Source organism: Cajanus cajan, chromosome 11 (assembly GCF_000230855.2).
Source record: "Cajanus cajan strain Asha chromosome 11, NIPB_CcT2T_4, whole genome shotgun sequence".
NCBI classification, from domain to species: Eukaryota; Viridiplantae; Streptophyta; class Magnoliopsida; order Fabales; family Fabaceae; genus Cajanus; species Cajanus cajan.
Window position 1 is genome coordinate 42,635,310 of NC_138527.1, and position 12,510 is coordinate 42,647,819.

Consider the following 12,510-nt stretch of genomic DNA (forward strand, 5'->3'; position numbering starts at 1 on the left):
CACCCTTTGATTTATTTTCATTTTGGATGTATGTATGTATGTCGATTGTTGAGCTATTGAACTCAACCTACTTTTTTCTTGCATTTATCGACGATGCAATATTTCTTCATCTTTTCCAATTTGGCTAATTCTTCTTTGTGCATAGCGAACTGTGAAGCATAAAGTCAAACTTTCGTTATGGAAGCTTTTATTATGTTTGGAATATTTCTATTTAGTTTTCAACAATTGATTAATTTTACTTTCACGCCTAGTACTGTATCTATTAGAGCAAGAGAGTGTAGTTGGAGAAACAATAAAAAAAATCTATATTGATACTTGAGAATGTTACTACTTTTATTGAATAAACATGTACGCGGGATTATTTAAAATGTACATGGGAGAGTATTTACGTTTTGTGTAATTATGACGAGAAAATTGCGGCAATAAATGCTCTACTAAAATACCGGTTGTAAAAACTTGTATAAATTCTCAATAAAAGAATCACTGCCTCATTAGTTGCATTCATTGCTTTCAAGTTGTAATGAAATGTGGAATGTAGAATAATTATTAGTTATTGGGTAATATGTCGTTTTAATTAATTTAACTTCTTCCTCCTTTCACCGCATTAGTAGTTGTGAATTTTTATTGAGATTCCGTTGAATAATGGGGTAATGGCAAATGCTTGTTCGTCTCAAACTCAAAGGATATTTGTCGCTGTTGAAAAATATAGAATAGGACAAATTGACGTACATGAATCGTGAGGTACAGGAAACCCTTCCTCCAGCGAAGCAAATGTTTCCTTGGTGTATATATTAATAATTTAATTTAAGATATACTGCGATGTTAATTTAGTAAAATCTAAGTATAAATACATCTTCAATTAGTAATTTTATTAACTTGTGTAAAACTAATAAAATAGTTAGGAGAAAAGAAGGGAAATAGAGTAAAGGGTAAGGGTAGTGAAAGTGGAAAGACGAGAGGTTTAGAGTTTAGAGTTTAGAGTCAAATAAAATGAGAAAAAGGGTCCCACTCCCACTCAGACTCAGTGAGTGAAGTTGGTCAAGGTCAAGGCAATAAGGCAATAGGGAAGTATAGCGCAAGTTACGCAATGAGTCCAAACAAAGCCCTAACCATAACTATTCTGAAAATGAAATGATATGGGAAAAATCAAATGACAAATTAACTAACTACAACAAGAGTCCCTTTCTTTGACGCAAATTAATCTCTCCCTACTTTCCTACGTTTTCTCTATTTTCCTTTCCCATTTCAACTTCTTTTACTAATTATTACCTTTCCCTCTATCATCTTTCCTAATAACAAAAACTTTCCTTTCATGATTTCTTTGCGTAATAGGATCGTTAATTATTTTTCCTTTCCTTATCATAGGGGGTTTGGTGTGGTATGAGGCCCTATATTGTATATCAGTCAAAGTCCTAACAATTTAGCCCTTACTTTAAAATGGGCCCAAACTACTTTTGGACTCTTAGAAGGGAATGGACTACTTTTAACAAATTGGATCAATCAATGGGATAATGGACCATCAAATATGGACTTTATCATTCAATAATCAACCACTGTCTCTCCTGTTTTGGTACAAATTCACTCGCATAATCTAAATTTTATGATCAGTATTTCATTAATTAACCGTAATTTTATAATTTCACATTTCAGTGTAGGCAGGGAGAGGAGTCATTTTGTTTCTGGTGAATAACAATTTAAGTAAATTAAATTTGGAGATTTATTAAAATCTTAAGTCGCTTTGATACACATAAAAAATTTTCATTTTTGGGAATCATGATTCATATAGAATCATAAATTTCAAAAATCGTAAAAATTATGAAAATTTATTTAATTAATAATAAATATTTATTACATTAGAATAAAAAAAATTATTATATTAAATAAATAATAAATAAAGGTGGCATGATATTTTTTTCGTATTAAAAATTTATTTTTATTTTGAGATAATTAATTTTTCATTCTCCATTGAAATAATTTTATAAAAAGTAAAAATCATTATTTTAAAAATAATATTTTTTAAGACTATTATTTTTAAATAATAAATCAAACGAGGAAAATAAAAAATAAATAAATAAAATTTGTGTACCAAATATTAGATTACAAATTCACATTCTTATTAGATACAAGTTTTAATCTTCTCAAGTTGACCTTCCTTAACCAAAGTTTGAGGCTCAAGAAAGTTACTCCTATTCCTCTATGCTCTTTAAGATTTTTTTTTTTTTTTTATATATATATTTTTATCATATTTCTATGCATCTTAACACAGCTTTTATCCATAACTAAACATCTGCAATACTTAATATTGTGAGTATTAACTTCTATAATCCGCCCCCTTCCTGCAAAACAAAGCACATGGAATTGAAAAATGTAATCAGATATACTTTTATAAGAAAGTTCATGACAGAAATAAATTAAATAATCACCTCCGGCTTTAGGCTGGTTAAATATTTTAAAAATAATTGACACTTCAATCTGAATTATCACTCACACTTGTTACTGTCATTAAATAATTCTTTTACAGATATATACATTTACTGAGAGAGTTAAAAATATGGTTATAAAATTATTTAAGCGTTCAAGTAAAATAACAATATCTAGTAAAATAAGAAAAATAACAATAAATGAATATATTAAAACTATTTTTTTAAGTGTCATTTTACCACTTTTACCCGAAGTGACAATATGGTTGGCGGGCGGCCCCTGTTATAAAATAGAAAAATGTTAATACATCCTATTTTATTAGTTATAATTTATTAAAAATAAAAAAATAAAAAAAATTAACCATTAAGTAAAATATAAGATTTGAATTTTTTATTATAATATTACAAAAACATAATAAATTTATCAAAATATTATACTTTGAAATATATTTATCAAAATGTTTGTATCACTATTCATGTTGTGAAATTGGTCTTCCACCAACTAATTTCTCACCTAGATTTTTTATATTTTTTTATTTTTGCATTGAAAAATTGGTTTACCAGAAACCGATTTTCTAACTAAAGTTTTTTTAAATAATTTCAGTTTTTTTGTAATATTATTATTTTTATAATATAAATTTTTTATTATTCTTATTTTAAAAGTACATTTATTTCTATTATAAATGTAGTATTTTTTAAATATAATTGATAAATTTTATAACATATGTGTTTGATAATTTATTAGAAGAAAATAAAAAATAAAAAAAAATTATATTACAGCCAATAAAATTTAAGAACAAGTAAAATATGAAAATTTTAAAATTGACTTTCAATCAAAATAACATGAAAAATAAAATAAAAGGTACAACATTAAAAAATTTTATAAAAATTATCGTTGTTAGTCGAAAGTTTCCACATGATAAGAACTTTTTTTTTTGTATGACCTAGATTTATACACATAAAACATTCTTTTGATTGATCAACAACTTAGGATTTCATATTTTACAGTTTGGATAATTGTATATATATGTACATGATTGTGATATAGTCTCATTCATGGACCTTTATGTTTTCATTTTTTATTTACACATATATATTGTTGTATGTATATTTAGAAATTGTTGATAATTAATCCTAAATATTTATATTTATGTTTTTCGTTGCTTAATTGACAAGTTGTAAAGTGTACTGATCGACCATATCGTTACAAATGACATGTGAGCAACACAATTATAATTTTTGTAATTTGAAACTGTACCATCCCAAATAAAATCTGAAATGGACTCGCTGAGAGACTTTGAACGAGAGGCGCTAGCCGAGAGAAAGATTTTAGTCGAGATTGGTCAAGCGTCCCAGTCGCTACTGAGCCCTTGCGCCTTATAGGCTTAGAGATAGGGGACGAGTGTACCATTCGAATAAACTTCGAGATGGTTACTACCTTAGGATTTATCTTAGATAGCTTTTCTGATAGGCCTTGGCTGAGGTTGTTGGCTAGGCACCCGTTTAGGGGGATATCCGAAGATCGAGAGAAGGTTGATGTATTAAGGCGATTCACTTTCCAAAAAACGGGTCAGAATAAATCTGTTACAAGGGGTCGTATCTAGGACAAAATCTTATATTTAATGACTAAGGATCACGACATAAAGTCACTCTAGAAAATTTCGATAATCTCGGGGCCTATAAGACCCATGAATAAGTAATCATAAAATCTCGAACCCTAAATCTAAGAAGGCAGATTATATTTTTGAATGCTCTGACTTTAGAGAGTCACCTAAAACAAACCCTAATCATCCTGAAACAAAAATAATCACATCATATTTCATCCAATATGACCATAAATTATCCACTCAGTTGTTTTGGATTAAACGTCCTTTGCACAAGAAAATGTGTATCACTTTTGGTAAATTCAAACACATGATACTAGTAAACACTAATTTTATTAGTTGTTACCTATAAATTTAATTTTCGAAATGAGTGAAAGTTACTTATATATGTTTTTGTTTTTATTTTGACTTATGAATTTGATTTTGAAACATGTATAAAGGTTATTTATAATTGATAATTCTTCTTTTAGTAATATATATATATATATATATATATATACAGAGAGAGAGAGAGAGAATATCAAGCGAGAGGAATTTATTATAAGAGGGTGAGAGAGTTAAAATATAACCCTTATATTAATCAAGTGAGAGAAAATTTGGGATTTAATCAAGTGAGAGAAAATTAATGTAAGGGTTATATTTTAACCCTCTCACCCTCTCATAATAAATTTCTCTCACTTGATATGCTCCCTATATATATATATATATATATATATATATATATATATATATATATGTAGTTTTTAATTTGCATTGCTTAATAAATTGATGTGTTTTAAAATTATTTATAAATTTTTCTTACAAAACTTTTAATTTATAAAATAAAAATTATGAATTCATTTATATATTAACTAAATCTAAGCTAATAAGCTAAATAGAAAATATATATGAAATAAAAATAATATTACAAAAAAGAAATTGTAAAACAAACTATGGTAAAGAAATTAGTAACTAATTAATCAATTTCTTAATATAAAAATTAAAAAATGAAAAATTGGTTGATAAAAGAGTAATTTCTCGATATAAATAATAAATATAAGACTTTGATAAATATATTTCAAAGTATGATATATTAGTAAATTTATTTACATTTTGTAATATTACTGATATACCAGAGTTAAAAATATGAAGTTTAGTTGTGAAAATAAAGCATGAAAAAGCTGAGAATGGGTTGTGTCATTTTGGTGGTGGTCATGCAGAATATGTACAAGTAGCCAAAGATATAATTTTATTTGAAAAAGGATAGAGAAGCACAGATATGAGAAGACGAGACGAGACCCAGAGAGTGGGTCATACAAATGCATTAATTTGATTTGATCGATCGTTCCTACTACATGCTAAGATGGGAATCCAAATGGGAAAGTAAAGACACATTCCCAAATCTACATCTTAATATTCTTCACCACTTCATATCTCAATATATTCCACCAACACGTACAACGGCTTCCCGTTCAAACGTTCACGACCCTGTCACGTATTAGTAAAAAGTCATTCAACAAAACCATATGCCTTAGTAATCAATCATATACACAACCCCTTTGAAGCTGAACCAAAATTAGTGAAACATGTTACAACATATAACTGACGAATACACAATTAAAATAAAGTGCACCCCATATTTCTGTTACCTAGGCAACCAAACAAAATTAAATGGAAATCAAACCTACCATCATCCCAAAGTAGGGTTGCAGCTAGCAACGAGTGGTCTATAGAAAACAGAAATGTGACAAAGGTCATATTCAAATGTTGTGTCTATCTCTCTCTCTCTCTCTCCTATTGGTGAGTGAGTCCTATCTGCTATTTATTAGGAGAGATATAGATACAAGATTTGAACGTGACCTGACAAGTATATGAGAGGATCCATCCTCAAACAAAATATTCACAAAATCCAAAGTATACATACCTTCAATTCTGGTAATTCAATTACACATGCACACTCCACTACTTCTGCTCCCACACGTTCTAAATGACAGCAAACACATCAAATCCAAAAATCACATTAACAGCGAGGAAACAAACAAACATTTAAACTCAACTGTTATTTAAATAAATCAACAAAAAAGTGGAACAGAGACAAGAAATTCAACTTGTCCACACACTAATGATTGGAGTAAAAGCATGAATCATGAATGCAATGCACACTAAAATTAACCTTATAAAATAGTAGCCAACTAGTTCTAATTTGCACGTGACTGTTTACTTTTACGTTTGAAAACTTGAACGTGATTTTGAGAAGCAACTATTAGTTGCTTTTGTTGCGTTATAACATGAAAATAGGAGAAAACGTGGATCCCAAACACCATGTATCCTTAAGTTTTACCGTTCATTCTAGAATGCTAAATAAAAATCGATTTCAGGGAAACATATCCCTGCTGACAAGAGCTAGATTTGAACATATGAACTCGGAAGATCATCTCGGGACCTGAGCAACCTTCAGTAACAGAGTTGAAAAAATTGATGGATCATCGACATGTAAAACAATATCATATTCTATTATTCTGATATAATAAATGTCCATTAATGGTACAATAAATGTCCATTTATGACAAAATTTTCTCACGGGGGACTTTACCTAGCAAATCCATAGCTGCACAGAGGGTTCCACCAGTTGCAATCAAATCATCAACCACTAAAGCACGCTCACCAGGTTCAACTGCTCCAACATGCATCTCAAGACAGTCCCTTCCATATTCCAGAATATATTCTTGAGAAATAACTTTTCCTGGCATTGGCCTTTGAGGTAAGATTTTGTTACAAGAAAATGAAAAGAAAAAAAGTATGCTAAAGTAACAATCTCAACCAAAGTTTAGACCTTGATAAAGCCTAGCAATTTATAATCAATATTTCAAGGTTTATTGAAGCGCTATTTCAAAATTTGTTCCAATTTAGTCTTGATTTCACTTTATTATAAATAAAAAAATTCATAACGAAAGGCAACAATACGCACTCCAATTAATAGATGAACCTGGAGGGCTTACAAGTGCTTGAAAAGTTGGGTTATATAAAAAAGAAAAGATAAAGAATGAGAAAAGGGTACTCAAGACTTAAGAGGCTAAAAGGACTAAGCAAAGGTGGAGGAAATAATTGTTCTCAAAGACTGCACACTTATTGCTTATCAATAATTTGTAGACAGCACTTTGTAGTGGGAAAATATCATATTGATTCACTGTATACAAATCATCAGGAGGTAAGCATCACATATTTAGGTAACAGAAACTGCATAACTCTAGAGTTATATACCACCTAGATTTGCAAGGCTGAAATGCAAAAAACAAGGACATATCTCAAGAAATGCTTTCTTAAGTATACTGCACATTTTATATGCTGCAAGTGGGTGAAACATTATGAATCAATTGCAGAATGTAAAAAAATTTGAGCATTAGGAATGCAATAGATTTAAGTACTAAATAAATATAAAAAGGCAACCTCCTGGCTCCTGCCAAGAACATATGATTCATAACATTATAAGAGTTATGAAAGCATATCAATGAAAGTGGTTTAAAATAAATAAATAAATAAATAATAAAAAAATCGGTGCTCAATTATACCAGGCAACTTCTTTGGTTTCCTCAATGGTACAAACTTTGCTCCTATAGCCAGTGCAATGGGAGGACCAAAAATAAAACCTCGGGCTTCGATTCCTACATAAAATTCATTTATCAAAACACAAGATTATGGGCAATTACACATGTGCTATTGTAGATGATATCTAGTTCAAGACCACCATCAAGAAACAGTGTATTAGTGACACTGCTACTACTTGCTAAACACGAAAGAAACTAAGGGTCAAATAAAATTAGAATTTTTTTTTATCATTTCTCTATAATCCGCTTTCAAATGTTACATAATGCATGGAGAGTAGAAACCATCAATGATGTAAGGAATTAACCAAAAATTCTAATGTAAACCGTACAATACCACTAAGGATATGCTAATAAAAGTCAATGAGCAGAAACAAGAAATGGATATAGATTGAAAATTAGCTATATGCAGGATACCAGACCATGTTGCCATAAGCCATAGGTTGCCTATGACAAGTAACTAACGCCATGTCTAGTAAACGAAAATGCAAGCATATTCAAGCTTACTTCAACAACAAAAATAAAAAATAAAAACAGTGGAGGGACTCATCAGAAATATCCTATTCTCTTATAGATGTAAAGAGAAGCAATCGCCCCAAAATCCAAAACAATAGCAATGGATTTAAAATGTAATGATGCCAATTGCCAAGGGACCTATCAATCAGTAGCCAATCAGCAATAATACCGAATGGTAATACAGGATAATTATTATACACAAGGACAAACTCTATATCTCATACTATACTGGGCTCTATAATTGAAGAGATGCTTCTGGGAATGTCTCACAAAAGATATAAATATATAACAGAAAAAGACCCAAATATACACAGACAGACAATTCCTAAAGCACGTGCAAAAAAGACAAATCACACCCAATCCAATTGTGTTCTGTTTCATTTTATAATCATGCATAGAGAACTAAAAACCGGTGCAAAGGACCTACCAGCAATTCAGTTTCAAATTTACCCTTAAATTGTACAGAAATCGGACAGTGTAAAATGGGGCCTCTAATCAACATTTGTTCAATGGACATAAAAACAAAAAAACACTACATGCAATACAACTACACCCAAAATAGTAGTACTAACTTAGACAAAACTCAATAGATAATAGCTCCAGTTTCATGGCTTCCATGCCACATCCTCCGCAACATATCACACTAAACCCTCCAGCATATCCGGTCCTGTCGGGAAAAAAGTGAATAGCAGAAAAAAAAAAAAAAAAGCTACAACAGGACGACACACACATACAGGGTACAAAAGTGGAAAAACCAACCACGATGCACAGTGTATAGTACAGAACTACTACTAGTAGCTCGTCACTTGCAGGTACCAGTGACATTCAAGTTTTACAGGGTTTAGTAACTTGGAATAAGAAAGTAACACAGGAATGACAAAAAAGTAGATTTAAAAAAAAAGGAACAGTGAAATGGAGGAACCCACAAATCATAGATAATATAATGGAGCAAAATATAAAAATTAGGGAGTTGAAATATGCGTCATGCGGGTCCACTTTGCACAAGTTGGAAGCGATCACCAATGGTGGTACTGCTCCATGCAAATTGGATCCACGAAGAAGAGAACTTGAGATTTGATTTCACAATGGCAATCAATGGCACAACCCACTAACAAGGCCACATAGTCAAACAATAATAAATCACTCCCAAAACACACAGTGACTTCCATTCCATAATGTCCGTTAAAAGCTTTCATAAAGACAACCAGAAATTTATGCAATATAGGGCATTACTGCATACTCTGCCCAACTTTCTCGTCACCGTGGACCCCACCACCACCTTCAAGCTAAACCCCACAGAAGAAGAAAAAAAAAACAACTTGTTGAATGTTCATCCATTTTTTTCCGGCTCAAGAAGACCAAGAACGTGTCTTTCCCCTATCATTTACCTGCAACAACAGAAATGTTTTTGCCCTTGTATCGCTCAACGAACAAATCGATTGTGTCCTTAAATGCTTTGGGGTCGAGCAACAAAGTAGTTATGTCTTGGAACATAATACCTGCCATTGCGATTTGCAACAAAACCATTAAGTACTAAACAGAAGGCCGAAATAGAGAGAAGACAAAGCATGAATTGAAAGCCTCGTGGATACCGATGTGGCCTGGTTTCTTAGTCCAACAATAAAACATAGTTAAAAAAAAAACATGGAGAAGGAGTTTATGTCGGACGGTGATATCCTATGGGTGGGGTGGTTCGTAGTCGAAAAACAAAACATTAAAAAAAAAACAGAAGCGGGGAAAGAAAAAAAAAAGATGGAGAAAACGAACCGGATTTGGGAAAATCGGGGACGACACGAATCTTAGTTTTGATACCATGAAGACGAGGATCCTGGTCTTTGTAAGCCGACATTGTATGTGAGTAAGAAGGAGAAAGAAAGAGGAGAGGGTGAGGATATGACTGTCTGCACGATATTTATAGCGAGAGAGTGCGTTGGCAAATGTGGAAAGAGAAAGAATTGGAGAGAGTGAGTGTTCGTTAACACTTAACAGGGCTGCCTGGGTGAAGTGAAACTCAAAAGTTAAAACCTTTATTATTAAATACTTTTACTTTTTCTATTCTTTTATTTCTATATTTTTTATATTCAATTAAACCCTTCCAACTTCCAACTTATATTTCTATATATATTATCTAAACAGTAAATACTCCACTGTATCAAGTAATTCATTTTCATCTTTATTATAAAATAGATACATTGCTCTTCTTAATTTTAAAATTTTGTTATTTTGAAATTGCTATTAATTTAATATTCATTATCAGCCAAGTTTAAACATTAACCCCTAAATGTAAACACCTACTAATAAGGTCTCACTACTTTTTTTTATACCACGTTTCATTACTTAATATGTTTAAATATGGGAATAAAATTACATATTGAAAAAATGATAAAACTTCGGAAAGCTTTTTAAGGTATGATTGTTGTTTTTTTAAATTAAAATTAAAGTTTTATTTTAATAATATTTACTTGTATTTAATATAAATTTTATTAAAATATTTTTACATATATTATCGAAAGAAATTTCTAATTATGATTAAAGAATGACATTAATTATATTTATTTTTTTTCATGAGAAAAATTAAAAAAAAAGAAAAAAAGTAAAGGTGTAATTTAACTTATAATATATTATATTTATATTAAAAAATTATCTTCCTCTTTCCTCATCCTAATTTACCAGAAAATAAAGTATACTGTATGTTTTATATTTTCGAACTAAAAACGTTACAAGTTTTTTTTCTTTAAAAAAATGGATTCGAATCTCGTATCTCTCTATATAGTAAATACTCTTTAAAAAAGTTAGATTCGTATCACCTTTATAGGAATAATTTGATGGAAAATATGGATAAATTTTTTTTTTCGAAAAACAATACATTTTTTAATATTGTTAGTTTTAAATAATAAATTAAACACGTGGAATAAATAATTTAACTTCAAATTTCTAAAAAGCTAAAAGTTTCTTTACCAAATGCTCGTTGAATAATTACTTTAGACAGTAACTTGATATTTTATTTAGATAAAAGTTTTATAATTCATTACTATTTTATATTTTATTTTTTGATGAATCTATTTTATGCTTTATTATATAAACTCAAATTAATGTGTAATATAATATTCTAAAACATAAGTAAATATTTACTAGTAGATAATTTGTTATAAATATTAAGTTTATCCAAAATTTAGTATGCATGATATATTTAGATAATATCAAAATATTTAATGATTAGATTGGTAAAATTTAATTCATATTAATATTTATTAAATAGGATAATTTTATTAAAAATTATTTTTATATATTACTATTTGATTTGAGAGAAATTTGAGAGAAATAGAGAAGATGTGTACTTATTTTTGTAAATTTTTATTGTTTGATTCAAATTTTGAGAAAAAAAATTGATAGAGGCATCTTCATCTAATTTTACCCCCTTTCAAATATTGGAAAATGTGAAAAAGAGATGTTCTAAAATGTTTTTAATATAACATCTAAATTATTTTTACTTTTATTTTTAAATTCAAAATTGTAACGGTCCACATATAAATTAGTTTTTAAAGTTCATACCATTTATTATAAATTAAGTAACAAAGAAAAGTTATCTCCCCTCCTTTTTTCTAGTCTCAACTAAACTAAATTAGTAAGTCTTCTCCTACACTCTGCTCCCCTTACTTCCCTTTCTTTTCGATAAAATTCCTTCCCCCATACACTAATTTGATATGCATCTCCATCTCTCTTTATATATAAAACAAAACTTGGGTATAATTTTTTATATGTCGTTAGTGTTGTCTTCCAATCGCAATTAGAGTTTTATTTTGGTAGTAATACTTATATTTAATATAAATTTTATTAATATACGTTTACAATATTATTAAAGTAAAAATTCAATTATGATTGAAGAACAATATTAACCACATTTAATGAACTGTAATTAAAAAAAATTCTTATATATATTTATATATATATATATATATATAGTACTATGTATTTTATAAAAAGACATTTTTTATACAAGAGTACAAAGAATAAATATTAATCAGTAGATTTTGTTATGAATGATATGATTAAAATATACAAACGATGAAAAAAGATTGACAATAAATGATGTGAGTGTTTTTTTTTAAATTAAATGACTTTTTTTAAGTATTTATGTAACATTAAATATCGATTATTCATATATGATTGTGTGATATAGATACATGATTTGTATGACATAAATATACCCTTTTTTTACACTCGTGAATTTTTATGCAGTTGTTTTGAGTTAAGCTTTTTTAATTTAAAAAGATGTTTCTCGTGTATAAAAGTAAAATAAATTAAAATCAGAAAAATGTTTGAGTTTCTTAGAAAAACCATTTATCTAAATGACGTCACATTGTGAAAATGAAAGGTAATTAGATAATT

The 12,510-nt window shown here is 29.0% G+C and overlaps 1 protein-coding gene across 1 annotated transcript; it reads right to left on the bottom strand.

The window, feature by feature from the left end:
• Positions 1 to 5,229: 5,229 nt before the first annotated feature.
• LOC109800984 (adenine phosphoribosyltransferase 4) lies at positions 5,230 to 10,069 on the bottom strand. Its single transcript, XM_020361931.3, has 6 exons — positions 9,889 to 10,069; positions 9,510 to 9,620; positions 7,573 to 7,665; positions 6,597 to 6,746; positions 5,928 to 5,986; positions 5,230 to 5,491 (listed from the first exon to the last, which is right to left on the bottom strand). Exons 1-6 carry the CDS (start codon positions 9,968 to 9,970, stop codon positions 5,432 to 5,434), a joined length of 555 nt encoding a protein of 184 aa, XP_020217520.1. The 5' UTR covers positions 9,971 to 10,069; the 3' UTR covers positions 5,230 to 5,431.
• Between the last annotated feature and the right edge of the window lie 2,441 nt (positions 10,070 to 12,510).

Excerpts from the sequence above, each read along its gene's own strand:
- LOC109800984 (XM_020361931.3), bottom strand. The coding sequence starts at position 9,970 with ATGTCGGCTTACAAAGACCAGGATCCTCGTCTTCATGGTATCAAAACT. Across the intron at positions 7,666-9,509 it reads AAACATTTCTGTTGTTGCAG|GAATCGAAGCCCGAGGTTTT; the intron begins GTAAATGATAGG and ends AATTTTATGTAG. Across the intron at positions 6,747-7,572 it reads GAAACCAAAGAAGTTGCCTG|GAAAAGTTATTTCTCAAGAA; the intron begins GTATAATTGAGC and ends GGCCAATGCCAG.